The 21,280-nt window shown below is 47.0% G+C and overlaps 1 protein-coding gene across 3 annotated transcripts in view; it reads left to right on the top strand.

The window, feature by feature from the left end:
• Positions 1-21,280, top strand: part of TRIM14 (tripartite motif containing 14) — a 60,492-nt gene that overhangs the window by 17,402 nt on the left and 21,810 nt on the right. The window contains exons 4-8 of one of the 3 annotated variants that reach the window (XM_011939480.1): positions 4,051-4,284; positions 8,807-8,969; positions 11,871-11,963; positions 17,298-17,861; positions 20,815-20,928. In XM_011939480.1, the coding sequence (XP_011794870.1) occupies positions 4,051-4,284; positions 8,807-8,969; positions 11,871-11,963; positions 17,298-17,833 (1,026 nt within the window). In that variant the 3' untranslated portion in view covers positions 17,834-17,861; positions 20,815-20,928. Of the gene's footprint in view, positions 1-4,050; positions 4,285-8,806; positions 8,970-11,870; positions 11,964-17,297; positions 18,483-20,814; positions 20,929-21,280 lie in introns of those variants that run through there. The other 2 variants (XM_011939481.1, XM_011939479.1) reach the window with 2 other exon arrangements.

Here is a 21,280-nt window from a genome sequence, read left to right as displayed (position 1 = left end):
TATTTACCTCTTGGTTTCTCTACAAAGGTCCTCTGTGTACTTATGTTGCTTCAATGTGTTCATAAATCAAGGGTTTGAAATACATTTTATTTTCTTCATTTGGTCATTCAGTAAATATATATTTGTGTCCAGGCTCATTGACTCATTGCAACCATGTAAATGTGGACTAATTCCCAGGCTAGCTTAAAGCCAATATAATCCGTAGGCCTGCGGTATGAGCTAGCCTCGGAACCTATCCACTGCTTGGAGCATTGGATAGGAAACACAGATTTAGAGAACTCATCTCATGTTTGCTGCTGTCCCCCTGAGAACATGGTATCATGGGAGCCTGCCCACCCCTCGTGATTGGCTGGGCTGGGGTCATTCTACTATGTGGACTGTGCAGATGTTTGGGCTGAGGAAGGGGGCTGGCCTGTTTAATTTTTTTTTTTTTTTTGAGACAGTGTCTCGCTCTGTCACCAGGCTGGAGTGCAGTGGCGCAATCTTGGCTCACTGCAACCTCTGCCTCCCGGGTTCAAATGATTCTCCTGCCTTAGCCTCCTGAGTAGCTGGGACTACAAGTGCCTGCCACCACACCTGGCTAATGTTTTGTGTCTTTAGTAGAGACAGGGTTTCACCATGTTGGCCAGGATGGTCTTGATCTCTTGACCACCCGCCTCGGCCTCCCAAAGTGCTGGGATTATAGGCGTGAGCCACAGTGCCCAGCCTTAGTGCTTTGTTAATTGTGTAAATAATACCTGAACAAATGGTCATTTTTAAAATTTGAACAATGGTATGGTATGGAACTATATAAAGTACAAAGTGAGAGCCTCTCTTTTTCCATACCCCCAATCCCATGCCTCTTGCCAAATATGACCACTAGTAACAGACATTTTAATTGCATTTGCAAATATATAGATGTATACATACATCCATATACAGGTTTTGTTTTATTATGTTCTACATAAATTTGGATCGTCTTGCATGTATTATTCTGCAGCTTGTTCTTTTTCACCTTTTTGGAGAACTTTCCCTGCTAGGACATATAGGTCTACTGCATTGTTTTTGGTTGTTGTTGTTTGTTTTTGGAGACGGAGTCTCGCTCTGTTGCCCAGGCTGGAGTGCAGTGGCGTGATCTCAGCTCACTGCAACCTCCGCCTCCCGGGTTCAAGCAATTATCTGCCCCAGCCTCCTGAGTAGCTGGGATTACAGGCACCCACCACCACGCCCGGCTAATTTTTTTTGTATTTTTAGTAGAGACGGGGTTTCACCATCTTGGCCAGGCTAGTCTTGAACTCCTGACCTCGTGAGCTGCCCACTTCGGCCTCCCAAAGTGCTGGGATTACAGGCATGAGCCATTGCGCCTGGCCTACTGCATTGTTTTTGTTGTTGTATTTTCTTCTTCTTTTTTTTTAATGGTGATAAAATATACATAACATAAAATTTGCCATTCTAACCATTTTAAAGTATTCAATTCAGTGGCATGAATTATATTCACAATGTTGTATAGCCATCACCTGTGTCTACTTCCAAACCTTTTTCATTATCCCAAACAGAAACTCTGAAACCATCAAGCAATTACTCCCCATTTCCCCTCTCCCAGCCCTCAGTAACTTCGGCTCTACTTTCTGTCTCTATGCATTTGCCTGGTCTAGATATTTCATGTAAGCGGAATGATAAATTATTTGTCCTTTTGTGTCTGGCTTATTTCACTGGGGATGATGTCTTCAAGGTTCATCCATGTTGTAGCATGCATCAGCACACTGCGTTCTTTGTAATCGCTGTAAATTATTTCATTGTACAAATGTAGCACAATTTATGTAATGAACCTATATACATGTCCCATATTGAAAATTGTGGCAAATATGTCATGGTTAACAACTGTCTAAGGCTGGTGCACAGGGGGATAAAATAATTTACCACAACAGTATTGAGTTTAGAAAGGCAGATTTATTTAGAGAAAAGGGGGAGATACATTGAAAGGGAGCAACGGGCCAGATGGCAGAAAGAAGGCTGTCTGCAAAGAGGCAGGGGCTGGAGGCAGTTTTCTAAGGTTGTGCTGCTTGAGCTGAATGCTTGCAGACAGGATGCCTGGGTGCAGGTGAAGTGTGAGCTGAGTGCTTGTAACAGGATGCTTGAGTGCTAGTGAGCTGTTTGTGGTTGACCCTATTTCTTAGAACATTCACTCCCCACTACTGTTGTTTCTGTTTCTGCTGGTGAAGCCCATTTTTCAATTTTTTTTTTTTTGAGTCAGTGTCTTGTTTTGTCGCCCAGGCTGGAGTGCAGTGGCTCGATCTCAGCTCACTGCAACCTCCACCTCCCCGGTTCAAGTGATTCTCAAGCCTCAGCCTCCCAAGTAGCTGGGATTACAGACACCCACTACCACACCCAGCTAATTCTATTCTCTCTTCTCTATGTGCAGAAGCTATATACGGAGAATCTTGGTACGCAGATCTTCATGCACATGTGAAAGCACTTTCTAGGATACAAGTAAAGTAAGAGGAATTGCTGCATGAAAGAATAAATGTATTTAAAACTTTGAGGCCAGGCACAGGGGTTCATGCCTATAATTCCAGCACTTTGGGAGGCCAAGGCAGGCAGATCATCTGAGGTCAGGAGTTCAAGACCCAGCCTGGCCAACAGTGACTCTGTCTCTGCTAAAAATACAAAAATTAGCCGGGCATGGTGATGGCCACCTGCAGTCCCAGCTACACGGCTGAGGCAGGAGAATCGCTTGTACCTGGGAAGCGGAGGTTGCAGTGAGCCGAGATCTTGCCATTGTACTCCAGCCTGGGCGACAAGAGCAAAACTTCATCTCAAAAGAAAAAAAAAAAATTGATACCTATTGTCATATTGCCCTCTAAAAGCAAAGTCCCAGTAGACCCTACCACCCACAGTTTATATAAATGCCCTACTTCACATACCCTTACAGACTATATTTCAATCTCTTAAAAGTCTTCCAATCTAATGATCAAAAACTATTTTCTGGGCTGGGCATGGTGGCTCATGCCTGTAATCCCAGCACTTTGGGAGTCTGAGGCAGGTGGATCACCTGAGGTCAGAAGTTCGAGACCAGTCTGACCAACATAGTGAAACTCCATCTCTACTAAAAATACAAAATTACCCATGTGTGGTGGTACGTGCTTGTAATCCTAGCTACTCAGGAGGCTGAGGCAGGGGAATCACTTGAACCTGGGAGGCAGAGGTTGCTGTGAGCCAAGATCGCGCCACTGCACTCCAGCCTGGACGAGAGTGAAACTCCTTCTCAAAAAATATAAATAAATAAATAAATAAAAATTGTTTTGTATTTCATCTAATTGATTTATTCTTTGGGCTTTATGTACAGTGTTTTAGTTTAACTGGACCTTCTCTGTTTGTTTTCCTTAACCTTTTATTGTGGAACATTTCATATTATTTTAATTGTTTTTATTTTTATATTTTTAGTGCAAAAAATACAAAAATTTATTCTAAAATGCCACTGTTACACCACACATACATACACACATTTCCATATATAATGTGGGTTCTTTTAAAAGCTCTTTATTTTGTGCTTTTGACCTCTTATCTATGCTTGAGCCACATGGTTTTAGATCCTGTAGATTTATCATTTGTTATAAGATAAGGCAGATAACCTGTTATCAGGTTTCTCTTTATTGATTTTTTTAAAGCAATGTTGGCTTTTCTTATGCTTATTGTGTCTCCTAATGATTTAATAATTTTTAATCAGCATGTTAAGATTTTGGAATTTCATCAAATTTATAGACTAATTTAGAGACAAATAATAACTTTATAGTAACGAACCCTCCCAGTCACAAATATGGTTTTGTATTAGGTTTATTTCCACAAATTTTGCTATTTTTTCTCCCATTTTCGAAAGGATCTTTATTTCTCCGTGCATTTTACTATTGGTGATGGCTGGTGCTTAGGAAAGCTTCGGTTTTTATAAGTTGATCTTGTATCTGGCTACTTTGCTGAATTCACATTTCAGACGTTATAATTTTTTTCATGTTGATTATTCTGGATTTCCTGGTTGGCAGACATGTCATCTGCAACTGGTTTTTCTGTTTTCAGGCTAATGCAGAATCAAGTAAAACCTGGCTGAAGGGGAAATTCACTGAACTCAGATTACTACTTGACGAAGAGGAAGCTCTGGCCAAGAAATTCATTGATAAAAACACGCAGCTTGCCCTCCAGGTGTACGGGGAACAAGCTGACTCTTGCAGAGAGCAACTTGACGTCATGAATGATCTCTCCAACAGGGTCTGGAGTATCAGCCGGGAGCCTGATCCTGTCCAGAGGCTTCAGGTAATGCTGGGGTCACTGCTCTTACAGCGGCCACCTACCACTCACACTTCGTCTCAGGTATTGTGGCATTGAGCACAGTATTGACACACTAAGCAAGTACACGGAATATTGTCTTGTCACCATGTAGACTGTCTTGTCCCCACACAAGTGGTCAAGAGAATATACATTGTTAGGAAGAGAATACACATCTTGGGCTAATTAAATTATTAACAGCCACCAATTTCAAAGGCCCCTGTGTTCTGAGCACTGTGTAGCTTAGCACTAATGTTCACCAGAACTCAGCAAAGTGGGCCCACCCATTTTATAAACAAAAAATTGAGGCTCATTGAAGTGACTCACCCGGTCTCACATAGCTGGTAGGTGGCAGAGCTGGTATCAGGTCTGGCTGTCTGTCTAGGTCTGTCTGACTCTAAACCCACAGGGCACCTTGACTGGCCCTCTGCCTATATAGTCTTTTTTTTTTTTTTTTTTGAGATGGAGTTTCTCTCTTGTTGCCCAGGCAAGAATGCAGTGGTGCAATCTCAGCTCACCACAACCTCCGCCTCCTGGGTTCAAGCAGTTTTCCTGGCTAGCCTCCCAAGTAGCTGGGATTACAGGCATGTGCCACCATGCCTGGCTAATTTTGTATTTTTAGTAGAGACTGGATTTCTCCATGTTGGTCAGGCTGGTCTTGAACTCCTGACCTCAGGTGATCTGCCCACCTCAGGCTCTCGAAGTGCTGGCATGAGCCACTGCGACCGGCCTGCCTGTGTAGTCTTAAATTGAGACACCCCTCCTGAAAAGGCAGGTGTCCTTGCAGTTACTGAGCACATTTCAAAAGCTGAGTCACAGCTGGCTCAATGATACTCCTTGGCCACAGGGCTTTGTGGAGGAAGAGTCTAAGAAATAGCCCCTGTGGCAGATCACTAGAGGCCAGAAGTTTGAGAGCAGCCTGACCAACATGGCAAAACCCCCTCTCTACTAAAAATGCAAAAATTAGCTGGGCATGGTGGCGCGCACCTGTGAGGCTGAGGAGGGAGAATCACTTGAGTCAGGGAGGCAAAGGTTGCCGTGAGCCGAGATTGCGCTGCTGCACTCCAGCCCAGGTGAGAGTGAGATTCTGTCTCAAAAAAAAAAAAAAAAAAGAACTAGCCCCTGCTATACTCATTGCTACATTTAAGGAAAGCATATTGTTGAGAATGGTGTTCCCGTCTTTAGGGAACGGTGGAAGAAACTCTTGTCTGGTGTCAATATCCCTGTGCAGTCACTTCTGCACTAGAATTGCTTTTCCACTAATAGAGCTCCTCCTATTCCCTTCTTTGCCTTGGGAAGTTCAGAGCCAAATCTGCCTTGACTAACCAGGCTAAGGCTTCATGGCAAACACTTTGTGTCTAATTTTCTCTTTGCTTCATTTTTTCTCGCTATAAAGAAAAATCTTGCCTTATTAGAGGACCTTTGCAAGACACTTTAAAGGCTGTGGGACAAGGCAGGGTACGACTAAAAGTGGCACCGACTCTAACCACAGATTAGTATGGGCTCTGGCTGGAAAATCAGACAGACAAATAAGCTAGTCAACAAAACCAGCCAAGCCAGTCCCCGGCTGGGGATTTCCACTCTTGTGTCTTTATGTGGCCTCTGTCGGTTCAGCCTGTGTCTCATTGTCAGCTATTTCAGCCAAATTCTGGATGAGGTGCTTTCCTAGGCATAATGGGTATTGTGCTTTAAGAGGGGCAAGATGCACAAAGTGATACATTTAATTGTCTCTTTTTAAATAATGGTCGTTTTTAAGGCTTTGGAATACAAAGGAATCCTTCCATGGGGAAGCATGCTATTCTCACATCAGAAAACGGTTTCAGGGCTTTGTCATCTTTTTTTTTTTCGAATTCTCTTGTGCCAAAGCTACTGATTTTAATCATTCACCATTCCCACCTTCTATGTGTTGATTCATACGTACTGAGCCAGGACATTAGGAGCTCACAGTTGCGTGGGGAGACTTGCTCAGAAACAGTTATTTACAATACAGCTTAAACAATTTTGTAAATATGAAGTTAGCAAAATTATGTCCAAGAAATGTCTGACACTCTAGCTGGGAGAAGGATGCAGTCTGGGAAGACTTCTAGGAAGAGGTGATGGTAGGGCTGGGTGCTAGACAATGAGTAGGAGCACACTGTCTATAGAGAGGATGCAGAGAGGACAGACAGGAACAGTGTACATGTGAGAGCTTGACAGGCTGGGGAACGAGTTGGGGTGCAGCCTGGCTTGAGGAGGGGTAGGTGGATTGAGAGACACAGCTGGATCCATAGGCCATAGTTAGTTCATGAAGGCCTTATGTGCCATAGAGTTCAGACTTTGTCCTGTAATGAGATAGGAGACAGGAATGTTTGTTTGTTTGTTTTTGAGACAGGGTCTTAGTCTGTTGCCCAGGCTAGAATACAGTGGCTCAATCTCAGCTCACTGCAACATTTGCCTCCCAGGTTCAAGGGATTCTCCTGCCTCTGCCCCTTGAAGAGCTGGGACTATAGGCACGTGCCACCAATGCCCGGCTAATTTTTATATTTTTAATAGAGATGGGGTTTCACCATGTTGGCCAGGCTGGTCTCAAACTCTTGACCTCAAGTGATCCACCCACCTTGGCCTCCCAAAGTGCTGGGTTTACAGGCGTGAGCCACCCACGCTCAACCCAGGGGAGTGTTTTGAACTGAGGGATGAAAGCGTTCACATGGTCAGATTAGTGCTTTAGAAAAGTCACTTTAGAGACAGAGTGGAAGATGGACAGGGGAGGCCAGGATGGGAGACTGGAAGGAAACTTGGGAGGAGGCAACAATGTCCAGGAGAGAGATGATGGACCAAGACAGGGGCAGTGGGGGTGGGGAGAAACAGGCAGGTCAAGAGATGCCACAGGAATGGAGATTGGAATTGGAGAATGAGTAGGGGGACTCCTGAGATGATGCCTGGGTTTCTGGCCTGAGAGATGAAGGGCTGGGATTTCTGTTCTTTGAGTCTGCAAAGGCAAAATGTAGCTGTGCTCGGTTTCATGCATGTATTTATTCCATCATACATATGTTTTGAGAACCTGTGTGTCAGGCCTGGTGCTAGCTGCTGGAGTTTGGGGTTACCAGGTGGTGCCATGTGTCCTCTATTGACCCCTCATCCTACCCTACTCATCTGCCCTCTAAGTCCCCTCTCACCTCCTCGGAACTGCTCCCTGCCCACCCCGGACTTCCTGCTAGTGCTCAGTCTCCCCTGGCCAGCTTCATTCCAGCTCTCCGGGTGTGACATTAGGCCTGGTTCCCCACCAAAATGAGGTTGGACCCTAGACTCCTGGCCTCCTAGGCTGAATGGGGCTTGGAGGCCATCTCACAGCCTCCTCCCAATGTACAGCATGCTGCCAGGTGGGGCCTGCCCCTGCCCAACAGCTGAGTGCTAGGCTACCCTCCCTCCTGAGGCCCCCATCTGTCCACCCCTTCTTGGATGGGCAGCACTGCCACTGCGAGCCAAGCCTGATCACCTGAGGCAGTCAGCTTCCTTCCAACTCCTGGCCAGGACAGCCCTTCAGAAAGTGCAGCCATGGTTCTTACCCGCAAACATGAGAATCCACTGGAACTGTTTCAAGCAAGAAAGGAGTTTATGGAAGAGTATGAGGTAGCTCATAGGCTCTCCAGGAGGGTCAGAGAGTCGGGATGGAAGATGGGCAGCAGGAACGAAGTCCAGGGCTTTTGCCAGTATAGGCCCCACGGCAACTTTGCTGGGCAAGACATCACCACTCACACCACTGACCAGAGCCCCCACCACTGCTGTCCCTGAGCGCCTCATGCCACCATCACTACCTTCACCCTCATTTCCAAATCCACGCTTTGGCTTGGAGGCGTCTGGTCACACTCCTGCAGCACAGGTGCAAAGGCAGCTGGGAGGGGGAGGTTTCTAGCTTCTCCTTAGTGAAGCCACACACCACAGGAAGGTATTGAAGAGGGGCTGTCCAGACCCAAAACAGGACACATGTCCCTTGCAGTGGCCACACCCCCTCAGTCAGCACTGCAGCTGAACCTTGCCGGTCTTTGGCGTCATTCTTAGAACATGGTTTCCTGCTCCACCTTTGAATAAGCTCCAGGGGCTCCTTCCCCAGGGAGACTGACCTCTCACTCTTTTTGTACCCGAGGCAGGCCTGTGGTGCAGTGTGTGTGAGGCTGAAGCCTCTCTGGGAAGGGCCCCATGTCAGTCTGACCCCGCCCTCTGCCCACATAGCTGGCACAGAGTAGGCCTCAATGAACACGGAAGGAAGGAAGGAAAGGAGGGAGGGAGGGAGAGGGAGGAATCCCCAGTGCCAGCCCTGAAAAACCACACCTCCGCATGGCTCCCACCTCAGGGATGCTGTGTGGTCTCTCCAGGGCTTTGCTCCTGGGGGCATGGCCTGGGCTGACCATAGGTGCCAGGCCAAGGTAGAGCCTGGGCATGCTGGTGTGGGTTTGTTCCTGGGTGCAGCACAGGAGGCTGGGATGCTGCCTGCATCTCCCAGAGCCACCCTCACCCCCGTGTGCCCACACAGGCATACACAGCCACCGAGCAGGAGATGCAGCAGCAGATGAGCCTTGGGGAGCTGTGCCACCCCGTGCCCCTCTCCTTTGAGCCTGTCAAGAGCTTCTTTAAGGGCCTCGTGGAAGCCGTGCAGAGTACATTACAGACGCCATTGGACATTCGCCTTAAGGAAAGTAAGTCGCCGAGGGACCAACTTTGTGTCCTTAACTCCCCTAGTGCCCTTTAGCCCAGAGGCAAACGCAGAGATCATCTGCCTACATCCTGTCTCTCCCACACTGAGGCCCTTGGCTGGGCGGTCAGGGGCTCCTGGGCCTGGTGCCCAACCCACCCTCACCACTTCGCCTCCAACCCTTCCTGAGACCGAGACCTGCCCTTCTCCAGTCACAATGCCCTGCTTCTGCCCCCATATCGCTCCTGGGAGCCTGCCACATCTCAGCCTTGCTCTGGGCTCCCAGCTGGAATGACCAACTCTTCCTCCTCCTCTTCCTCTGGCTGGGGCCAAGGCCTGGCACCCCTTCAAGGCAGACTGGCATAGCTGCATCTACCTGGGAAGCCCTTTCCTGCCAGCCCAGCCCTGACTCACTCCCTCCTTTGGCCATCTCCCCTCTCCCTTCCTGCGCCAGGGCCTGCCCATGTCCTGCTGGAGGGTGCTCATGAAGTGGACACATGGACCCCTCCTTGCCCCTTGTAAGCATGTGAAGGGCAGGAACCAGCTTTAGGTCCAACTCTGAGGTCCCCGCAGGGCCTGGCACAAACCATGGCCTCAAAAATATCTGTTCTTTGATTCATTTATGCGTTCGTTGATTCATTCATTCATTCATTCATTCATTCATTCATTCACCTCTGCTGTCATGATTCATTCAGAACATTTATCAAGTCCCTCTTATGTGCCAGGCATAGCAGGGTACAAAACAAAGCTCCTTCTCATCTTTTGGTGCTCATGGTCTTTGTAGGGGAAGACAGACAGTACATAAATATGTCAGGTGACAGGAACTGCTATAAAGAATAATAAAGACCGGGTGTGGTGGCTCACGCCTGTAATCCCAGCACTTTGGGAGGCCGAGGTGGGTGGATCATGAGATCAGGAGTTCGAGACCAGCCTGGCCAACATGGTGAAATCCCATCTCTACTACAGATACAAAAATTAGCCAGGCGTGGTGGCATGCACCTGTAATCCCAGCTACTCCGGAAGCTGAGGCATGAGAATTGCTTGAACCCAGGAGGCAGAGGTTGCAGAGAGTTGAGATTATGCCACTGCAAATCAACCTGGGTGACAGAGCAAGACTCCGTCTCGAAAATAATAATAATAATAATAAACCAGGGCAGGATGGAAGACAGGAAAGTGACAAGGAGGAGGAGCTGTTTTATATAAGCAGTTGGGAAGGCCTCTGAGAAGGGGACTCTCAAAGTGGCCCAAATGAAGCGTTCATTCTGCAGGTTCTGTGGCTCTGAAGGGCCAGAGAGCACAGTGGTCACAGGCACGGCCTCTGGAGCTCGGCCTCCTGGGTTCCTATCCCAAGTCTACCACGTGGAACCCTAATGAACCCTGCCATCTTAGACACGGCACCTTCCTTTTCCATGCCTCTGTTTCTGCATCTGTAAAGTGGAGACCATAATGCAGTCGCCTCTCCTGAGCTGCTGTGAGGATTAAATGAGCTCTTACACATAGAGCGCTCAGGTGTAAAAAGCACCATGTACGTCTTGGCGATTGTGATTGCTGCTGCTGTTACATGTGGGGGAGGCATTCTAGACAGAGGGAAAAGCAAGGGTGGAGGTCCTGAGGTGTGACGGGAGTGAGCTGGCCATATCGAAGGAGCAGCAATGGAGACAATGGGGACAACAGGAGTGGACGTGGGGTCACAGGGGAGAGAGGAAAGAGATCAGAATCCAAGGATTTTGACGTGGGCAACTCGCAGAAGGAAACTGTCCTTTTCTGAAGTGAGAAAGAGCATTTAGGACTGGAGGGAATGAAGTATTTGAACCTGTGAGATTTGAGAAGTTGGACTTCCCATGTGGTGGTATCGCCTAGGCAGTAGGACCTATGATTCTAGAGTTCTGGGGAGAGAGGAGAGGCTTTTGCCTTGATGAAAGAACAACTTCAGCCAAATTAAATTTAAAGGAGTTTAAATGAGCAATGAACAATTCATGAATCCGGCTGCCTTCTGAGCCACAGTGCGCTCAGAGACTCCAGCACAGCCATGTGGTGGAAGATTTAGGGACAGAAAAAGGAAAGCGACGTACAGAAAACAGAAGTGAGGTACAGAAAGAGCTGGATTGTTTACAGCTCGGTGTTCGCCTAATTTGAACGTAATTTGAACAGTTGGCTACATCTGATTGGCCAAAACTTGGTGATTGGCACAAGTGCAGGCTACGGTCTGTTTACACCTCCACTTGTTATTGTTCACGATGTACAGAAAAATCTTCAGGCCAAACTTAAAAGATGTAAGGAGGAGCTTTAGGCAAAACTTGATTTAAACAGCCTGCAGGTGGGCTTCCCAGCTCTCTACAGGCCCCTGTGATGAGCGCTGGGAGTGATGGGGGCGGAAGGCCCTTCTGGGGAGGTGCTGAGTGAGCTCCAGCCCCAACAGCTGGGAAGGAGGCAACCTGGACAAGGGGGGAAGGGTGTAGGGGGTGCTGTCCAAGCAGAGGGCACAGCAAGTGCCAAGGGCCCTGGGTGCCCCTGCTGTGCCTGCTTGTTGGGATAGCCTCCCCTCCTTCCTTCTTTCTGAGCCCTCAGACCTTCCTGAGGACTCAGCTCTACTTTCTTGTTTTCCATCTTTACCCTGGAATTTGCAGAACTCCCCAGAACTCTAGAATCCCTGAGTCACCGGCCATCCTTGAGTGCTGGATCCAGTAGTTGTTTGCTCCTCAGCTCCTCCTCCTGTTTAGGGCTCTCCCACACCAGCCTCGTCATCCTGGGGTTTTCCTGTCCCTGTGAATTTACATAAATCCCTTAAATCTGTGTGGCTCTTGGGCGAGATTATGCGAATCTCCAGTTGTGTGGTATTTTTAGCATGTCTTATTTGTCTGCTTGCAAGAGCTCCAGGCGCTCATTTCTCAACAATTCCTTACAGGCATGAACTGCCGGCTCTTGGACCCTTCTAGCACCAAGCCAGGTACCTTGTTGAAAACCAGCCCCTCACCAGAGCGATCACTCTTCCTAAAATGTAAGACCCCCCGGGAGTGGGGATAGGGTAGAGATGGTGGAGATGGTGGGATGCTGGGTGGAGAAGGATCATGGAAATGGAGGTCCTTCTTTTTTTCTCATTAGGATTTGTTTTTTTTTTTTAAGAATTTGTTTTTTTAAAAAATGTTTATTATTAAAGACAAGTAAAATAATACATGTTCATTGTAGAAAAATGAGAAAACAAAAGAAAAGAAAAAATTACTCATAATCCCTCTTCTGTGAATAACTGCTGTTATTATTTGTGCTTTTAGCTTTCTTTAGCACATATAATATGCATATAATGATATATTTAATATATCTTTTTATTTTACAAACATGGTGTCATACTATACATTCTGTTTTGTCATCTGTTTTCATTTACTAATATATTATGAACATTTTTATTCTCTTAAAAAATTGTACAGGTAGGGCCAGGCCTGGTGGCTCACACCTGTAATCCCAGCACTTTGGGAGGCCAAGGCAGGCAGACAGCTTGAGCCCAGAAGTTTGAGATCAGCCTGGGCAACATGAGGAAACTCTATCTCTACAAAAAATACAAAAATTAGTTGGGCATGGCAATGTGCTCCTGCTGTAGTCCCAGCTACTCAGGAGTCTGAGGTGGGAGGATCACTTGAGCCCTGGAGGCGGAGGTTGCGGTGAGCATGCTACTGCCTTCCAGCCTGGGTGGCAGAGTGAGACCCTGTCTCAATTGAAAAAAAAAAAATTATACAGGTAATGCATGCTTATTGTAGAAAATCAGCAATTACAAATATGTAAAAACAATGGCCCCTCCCGAAGAACGCTGTTAATATTTTAACATATGTTCTTTCAGATATGTGTGCAGAGATTTTTAATGGGATCGTATTATAGATATTCTTTGTAATTTTTTAATTAACAGTATAGCTTGAACAATTTTTAAAATTTCCCACCCTACACCGATGTGACAATTTTCTATATCAATAAATACATAACTTTGTTTTTTGAGGCAGGGTCTCACTCTGTCACCCAGGCTGGAGTGCGGTGGCACAACTATGGTTCCCTGCAGCCTCCACCTCCGGAACTCTAGTGATCCTTCCACCTCAGCCTCCCACATAGCTGGGAACACAGATGTTTGCCACCAAGCCTGGCTAACTTTTAAATTTTTTGTAGAGACGGAGGTCTCCCATGTTGCCCGTGCTAGTCTTGAACTCCTGGGCTCCAGTGATCCTCCCACCTCAACCTCTCAAATTTTGGGATTACAGACATGAGCCACTGTGCCCAGCTAATATTATCACTGTGTGTGTGTGTGTGTGTGTGTGTGTGTGTGTGTGTGTGTGTGTGAGACAGAGTCTTACTCTGGAGTACAGTGGTGCAGTTATGGCTCGCTGCAGCCTCGACCTCTTGGGCTCAAGTGATTTTCCCACCTCAGCCTCCCTCATAGCTGGGACTATAAGCATGTGCCACCATGCCCAGCTAATTTTTTATTTTTATCATTATTTTTAGAGGTTGCATGACCATTGCATTGAATGGATGTGTCATATTTAGCCAATCTCATAATGTTGGATGTTTACATTTTCATTTCTAAAACAATGCTGTAATAAACGTCCATTCTTGTACACATTTGTTGAATTAATGAATGAGAGAATGAACACACCATATCTCATTTTTAGATTTTTTTTTAGGAGTAATTTCTCAGAGTGGAATTACTGGGTGTCAACCTAAAGAAGACTCAATCTAAAGAAGGTTCAGTGTCCAGTTAGCAGAGTTTATTCAAGTGCAAAGTAACCATCAGGAGACAGAGGGAAACCAAAGAATGCTGATCAGTGCTCCTGGTGTTGGGAGGGGGACAGTGAATATCAAAACGGAGGCACTGAGTAGATTTACATTTTCCATACAAAGGCTAACATACTGATTTAAAGGCCAGGCATGGTGGCTCACGCCTGTAATCCCAGCACTTTGGGAGCCCAAGGCAGGTGGGTCACTTGATGTCAGCAGTTCGAGACCACCCTGCACAACATGGCAAAACCCTGTTTCTACTAAAAATACAAAAATTAGCTGGGCATGGTGGCAGGCGCCTATAATCACATCTGCTCAGGAGGCTGAGGCAGGAGAATCGCTTGAACCTGGAGGTGGAGGTTGCAGTGTGCGGAGATCACACCACCGCACTCCAGCCTGGGTGACAGAGTGAGACTCCGTCTCAAAAATAAATAAATAAATAATATACTGACTTAAGATTTGATTATCTACTATTGATTACACCCTAACGGGTTAACATCCTACTGAAAACAGGTAACAATCTAAAGGGTCTCTATCTCCAATGCCATTTAGTGTAGGTTTGAATGAAGAATAGGGAGTCTGGTTAATGTATAACATCTCCACACAAAAGTCAGGAAGTAATGGTCACGCACCAGAGAAGAAAAACAGCCACATTATGTGACTTAGTTTCCAGGGCTTAACTTTTCCCCTTGGCATAATAAATTAGGAAAGTCCTGAAATTTTATTTTCTTTTTACACTGGACATGAATTTTTCAAGTAAACTTTCGTTGAAATATAACATGCGTAAAAAAAAGTGCACAAATCGCCAGGCACGGTGGCTCACGCCTGTAATCCCAGCACTTCAAGAGGCTGAGGCGGGTGGATCTCCTGAGATCAAGACCATCCTGGCCAACATGGTGAAACCCCGTCTCTACTAAAAATACAAAAATTAGCTGGGCCTGGTGGCGCGCACCTGTAGTCGTAGCTACTCAGGAGACTGAGGCAGGAGAATCACTTGAACCCGGGAGGCGGAGGTTGCAGTGAACGCACTACTGCACTCCAGCCTGGCAACAGAGCAAGACTCCATCTTAAAAAAAAGAAAGAAAGAAAGAAAAAGAATAAAGAAAAGTGCACAAATCAAAAATGTGCAGCTCAATGATTTTTTAAAAAGGAAACATAACCACCTTCAGATCAGGAAATGGAAATTTCCATTCCTCAGAAGTCTTCCTCATGTGCCTTCCTGTTTACTATCCCCAAAGGGGAGCCACTCTCCAGACTTCTAGGACTATAGGTTAGTTTTACCTGTTTTTGAACTTTCAGTAGATCATTCAGACTATACCCTTCTGTGTTTTGCTTCTTTCACTCAACATGATTTATCCATTTTTGTATACTGACATATTGAGTGGCTGTTATAAGTTCACATAGTACTTCTAAGCTATCTACAGATTATTTGGGATTTTCTGTAAATAAAGCACGTCACCTATGAATAATAATCTTTCATTTCCCCAGTCTTTATTCTTGCCTTTCACTTCTTTTCTGTGCCTTGAGTTACTGTCTACTACATTTAGAACATTGTCGAATAGAAATGGTTATAATGAGCAGCATTTTCTCCCACCTTGGGTATCAATATATCCAACAGAAATGCATACATATGTGAATCAAAAGACCTGCACAAGAATGTTATGTGACCGAAACACAGGTTCAGTTGCTCAACACTTTGCAGAGTTCAATTAACAAGAGCGAGGTCTGGTATAAAGAAAGTGGTTTTATTCCAAAGCTTAGCTTAGGGGAAGAAGTACAGGCTCCTCCTGCCCTTAACGGTACTGCCTCGCTTTTAGGGCAGAAAGCAGAGAGTTTTAAATGGGGACTTTATATGAATGGCATGCAGGGGAGGAGCAAGCAGATGGGGGTCTGCATGACTCATTTTGGTGCCTTTTCTACCAGGTGGTTGCGCTGATGCCATTGAGGGCAGAACTAGATTGTAATGTGGCTGTTGTCCTGAGATGCTATCCAGGTGGAAGAGTTCTGTGGCAGGCATACTTTAGGTTGTAAATTGACTATTGTCTCTTAAGGCAATCTCTTGGTGGGAGAAAGTTCTGGTTCTGGACCCTCTAAGTAGGTAGATAAGTTTGCCCTGTAGGGAGTATCTGGTGAAGGGAAGGTAATGGTTATAATTACATTTCTAAAGAGCTAAGTAGAGGCAGGGCACAGTGGCTCACACCTGTAATCCCAGCACTTTGGGAGGCTGAGGCAGGCGGATCACCTGAGGTTAGGAGATCGAGACCAACATGGCCAACATAATGAAATCCCGTCTCTACTAAAAATACAAAAATTAGCCAGGCATGTGGCAGGTGCCTATAATCCCAGCTACTAGGGAGCCTGAGGCAGGAGAATCGCTTGAACCCGGGAGGCGGAGGTTGCAGTGAGCCGAGATCGCGCCACTGCACTCCAGCCTGGGTGACAGAGCAAGACTCTGTCTCAAAAAAAAAAAAAAAGAAAGAAAGAAAGAAAAATGCTCTTTTTCTTAGAAAACTCAATCTCTTTCTGTTACACATTTACAGTTACAGCAACATTAGTCACAATAGGCAACACCGAAACAATCCAAATGTCCATGGACAACTGTTTAGCATTGCTTATGAAAGCTGAACATACACATACCCTGTGATCCAGACCAAAAAAAAAAACTTCATGTGTACATACATGGTGTAATGCAAAGAGAAATGTTAATGGGAGTTTAAATCACCACAAACTTTGGGGAGGATAGTTTTGCAATAGGTATCAAAGGCCTTAAAAACAATCATACCCATTGACCCAGCAATTCCTGTTTTAGGAATATATTCTACAGAAGCAATCAGATACACAAAAATGTAATTATATTAGTAGTTTCAAAAGGTTTTTAAACAGACTAAATATTCCAAAAAATATAGGACTAAGTTATGTGTCCAAACATCAAAATCTTAGAATCTCCACTAAAATGCTCTAGTGAAAGACTGTTATTTGATGTGTCAAAATGCCTCACAAGTAGATCAATCAATTTTAAAAAGCAGATTACCTAACGCATATATGGTGTGACACCAATATTAAGAAAAGCTATAAAAATTAACTGGGCGTGGTGGCGGGCGCCTGTAATCCCAGCTACTTGGGAGGCTGAGGCAGGAGAATGGCCTAAACCTGGGAGGCGGGGCTTGCAGTGAGCCGAAATCGCTCCACTGCACTCCAGCCTGGGCTACAGGGCGAGACACCGTTTCAAAAAAAAAAGAAAAGAAAGAAAACCTATAAAGCAGCAAGGGGAGGGGAAAGATAGGAAGTACACACACCCTAATGTTAACAGTGATAGGATTATTTTAAATTAAATTTGTATTAATTGGCAACAAATTTCACGGCACAAAATACAGAGAGTATAAGGGATGTGCAGTGGAGTGATCTCTGCTTCCCCTTTCCCCAAGCCCGCGCCCCAGGGGCAGTCGCGGTTTAAAGGAGTCTTTCACTCCCTCCTTGGGCCATTTCCGCGCTTCGCATTTTGCGCTTTGGTGGGATCCTGGGGGCGGGGCGCCGTTCTGGCCCCGCCCACCAGGTGCGTCCTTTATCTTGCCCCCTGCAGACGCGCGCACGCCCACGCTGGATCCGGACACGATGCACGCGCGCCTGCGCCTGTCTGCAGACCGCCTGACGGTGCGGTGCGGCCTGCTGGGCAGCCTGGGGCCAGTACCCGCGCTGCGGTTCGACGCGCTCTGGCAGGTGCTGGCTCGCGACTGCTTCGCCGCCGGCCGCCACTACTGGGAGGTAGACGTGCAGGAGGCGGGCGCCGGCTGGTGGGTGGGCGCGGCCTACGCCTCCCTTCGGCGCCGCGGGGCCTCGGCCGCCGCCCGCCTGGGCTGCAACCGCCAGTCCTGGTGCCTCAAGCGCTACGACCTCGAGTACTGGGCCTTCCACGATGGTCAGCGCAGCCGCCTGCGGCCCCGCGACGACCTCGACCGGCTCGGCGTCTTTCTGGACTACGAGGCCGGCGTCCTCGCCTTCTACGACGCGACGGGCGGCATGAGCCACCTGCACACCTTCCGCGCCACCTTCCAGGAGCCGCTCTTCCCGGCTCTGCGGCTCTGGGAGGGGGCCATCAGCATCCCCCGGCTGCCCTAGGGGCCAGGACCGGCGTGACAGCCTCCAGGTACGCCGCAGCTGCCCAGTCTCGCCTAATCTACCTAGATCAGCGTGGTTGCTTCCCTTACTCCCTGCTTCTTAGGGCCCACTCCCTGCCCCACCTCTCCCGGACCAATCACGCCTACAGTGCTTTGAAGGTTTCCTCTCCTAAGCTAGTTTCAAACAGGCCCTAAACAAGTCTGCTGCTGCCTTTTCATCAGACCTCCGCACCCCCACCCCACCATCACTTACAGTACTTTAATCCAGTTCCTTCAAAGTGATACCCCCACAGGTGAGCCCTCAGCATGCTGAATACATCATCCGCAGCCTGGGAACCTTCTCCCTCGTACAACACAGGAACCTGGCACATAGTAGGCACACAGTAAATGTTTGTGAATGAATGAGAGTCATCCAGCCCTGACTCTTCTGTCTCTTGAGGTCCCTTGAATCTACCGCTTCCTCCCCACCGATTTCAGCTTGTCCACATCACAGCTCCCTCCAGAACAGCTGCAAGAGCTTCTTAGCAGTTCCTGGTCTGAACCCTCTCCCAGTCCTCATCTTCCACCCTAAAACTAGAGTGATCTTCCTAAAACTTCACTTAACCTCTCAGCTATGAAGAGGCTTCCAGGAGTTACCATGAAAAAACAAACAAAAAATACAAGTGCCTCACCTTAGCATTCAAGGCTTATCTAGTCTGCCCAAAATTACTTACCCTCACCTAGCTCCTACCACTCTTCTTAGAGACTCTCCAGTCAGAAATATGTCGCATAGCTCCACCTCCACACCTCTTTGCTGCCAGCACATACATGCAGAAAAGTTTTTTCACCTGTGTCAGTCTTCCCCAGGCTTACCTGCGCCAGGAAGTCTAACCAAGGAACAAGAATCTCACTCTCAGAGCCACAAATCTGGGACCCTATCTTTCCAACTAAATTGGAGGCTTTGGAAGGGCAGCTTTGTCCTATACTCTCTCCACCCTGAAAAGTTCAGAAAGCCCCTTCCCTCCCAAGCAGTGAATTAATAACCAGCAAGTTCCAATCACTGAGTCACAGGTCACCCAGCCAGATCTCATTGTACATTTAGGGAGTCTCTGAGGGCCTGAAAGAAAGCAGCTGTGTAAAGTTACCCCGTAGTGATATGGGGGGGTCAGATGTGTGCCCTGTCCACCCGCCCCCAAGCAAGCATCTGACCTGTCCCCTGGCCCAGCCCTTAGGCCCAGCTTTCAACCTGCTTATTCATTTCTCAGGGGATGCTGGGAAGGAATCAGCAGGTGACAGTTGCTAAGCAACCAAAGGGGGTGGTGTTTCCCAACTGTCCTGGGACAAAAAGGGAAGAGCACCCTTAGATCCAGACGTTGCCAAGGAAACCCAGAGCGCCCAGCTGTCTGGAATGAAGTGACAGAAATAGAGAATGGTAGGCTCTCACAGGGAGGCCAGCTCCTCTAGCAGGTAGGGGGAGGCCTCTTCCCAGGGCCTATGTCTCTGTTCCAAAGGTTCCGCGTCCTGTTTTGTCAATTCCCTAGACGGTTCTGAAGTTATGTTCTGTTAAAGCATCTTTGTAGGTGCTTGGTGGGAGGCCAAGGCCGCCGAATCCTCGTAGTTTAAACAGACTCTCAGTGCATTAGTTTGAACGATGTAAAACTGACAATTTTCAATAGTTTTTGAGTTTAAAATGGCACTTTTGATATAAGACAATGTAGCAGAACACCAGGCAGACAGAACCTTGCAAACGCCTTAACTTCTAACCAAAGACTTTAAAACTCTGGCTGGACAGAGTTTTAAAGCACTATGCTGCAGGAATCGTGAGAAAAAGGGGAAATTAATTCTACTAGGAGATGGCCCAAACTGAATTGTGACAGGCAGAGGGCATTCCTGAAAGAGTGAAGATGAATACACTTGACCCCAACATCTCTGTCCATCCCTGATGACCAAGACCTCTTCCCAGACCCACAGCTGCAGGGGCCAAGTAATAACAGCTCTTACTAGCTTATAATGCACTGTTCTAATGCTTTACAACTAAACTTACCTGATCCTTTCATCATCCCTAGGGGTAGAAAGTTATCCCAATTCTACACATGGCAAAATGGAGACCCAGAGTCACTTGCCCAAGGTCGCACAGCTGGTGGTGGAGCTGGGGTCTGGGCCCAGGCTGTGAGTTCCAGGTCTGTGCTCATGGCCACCAGGCCCTACTACTCAGGTTGAATGCAGCTGGTCTCTGGCCAGTGCCTAGTGCTCTGGCCCCTCTCATGGAGCTACTGCCCATGATGCTTTCCTAGCGCCTGGTTATTCTATGACACTTGACTCTACATTTGGACTGCCTTCCTTAGGGTCTAAGATGAGGCCTTATGGCCCAGAGGGGAACTTGATTTAAAAGTTTGGGATTCATGTAGCAGAGACAGAGCTAGACCTTAAAGGTCACAAACTAGCTGTGTCAAGGCCCATGATAGCCAGAAAGCAGCAGTTTCAGTCCATAATCAATTGTGTGACCAGGGCTAGTCACTTTTTACTTCTCAGTGCCATCTATAAAATGAGGATAATGGCACTACCTACCAGTGCTGTGAGGCTCAAATGAGCCAAAGGTTATAAACTTGCCTTAAAAACTATAGTCCTATACAAAAATTAGCTGGGTGTGGTGGTGCGTGCCTGTAATCCCAGCTACTCAGGAGGCTGAGGCAAGAGAATTGCTTGAACCCACGAGGCCGAGATTGCAGTGAGCTGAGAATGTGCCACTGCACTCCATCCTGGGGGAACAGAGCAAGACTCTGTCTCAAAAAAACAAAAACAAAAAACTATAGTGCTGTATCATGCCAGGATTTATCAGCATTCCCAAGGGAGCTTGCGCTGTACTGACTGAGTGCTGAGACTACTGGTATTCCCAGCTGCCATGTGGCAATAGCAGGAGCTACTAGAATATTCTCAGCACAGGAATGAAGCTTCCTTGGTTTCCATGTTGGTAAGGGTTACTGATCACTTATTCTCTTTCAGACTTGAATCTGTAGACATTTCTTTATTGATATGGCAAATTGCTTGCAGATATTTTTAAATGACAGCAATTTTCTAATATTTGGTTTAATAAAATGTGAATAGTGTCCCTTTTAACCATGGTCTTCACTGGGAGTTCATGTTGCTTCAAGTCCCTAGCACCCAGACCCAGACGGGCCTTCACTCATAGCCTATTCCTTAGGCAGCCTTCTGGTAGTAGTCAGCTGCTCCCTGATTAACTATCTCCAGGGATGGGGCATTCACTGCTTCTGAAGATAACTCACTAAAGTTCTCACTTATGTGTAAACAAACCCTGACTCCCACCTGTTCCCATCCAAGATAGTATTATAGCTTGAACTCCTGGTCTCAAGCGATCCTCCTGCCTCAGCCTCCTAAGTAGTTGGGACTACAGGCTCACACCAGGATGCCTGGCTTACATACCACCTTCTTTTTTCTTTTTTCTTTTTTT

Source organism: Colobus angolensis, unplaced genomic scaffold (genome assembly GCF_000951035.1).
Source record: "Colobus angolensis palliatus isolate OR3802 unplaced genomic scaffold, Cang.pa_1.0 Scaffold181, whole genome shotgun sequence".
Taxonomy (NCBI): Eukaryota; Metazoa; Chordata; class Mammalia; order Primates; family Cercopithecidae; genus Colobus; species Colobus angolensis.
Note: the sequence above shows the minus strand (reverse complement) of the source record. Positions and strands in the feature narration are given on the sequence as shown.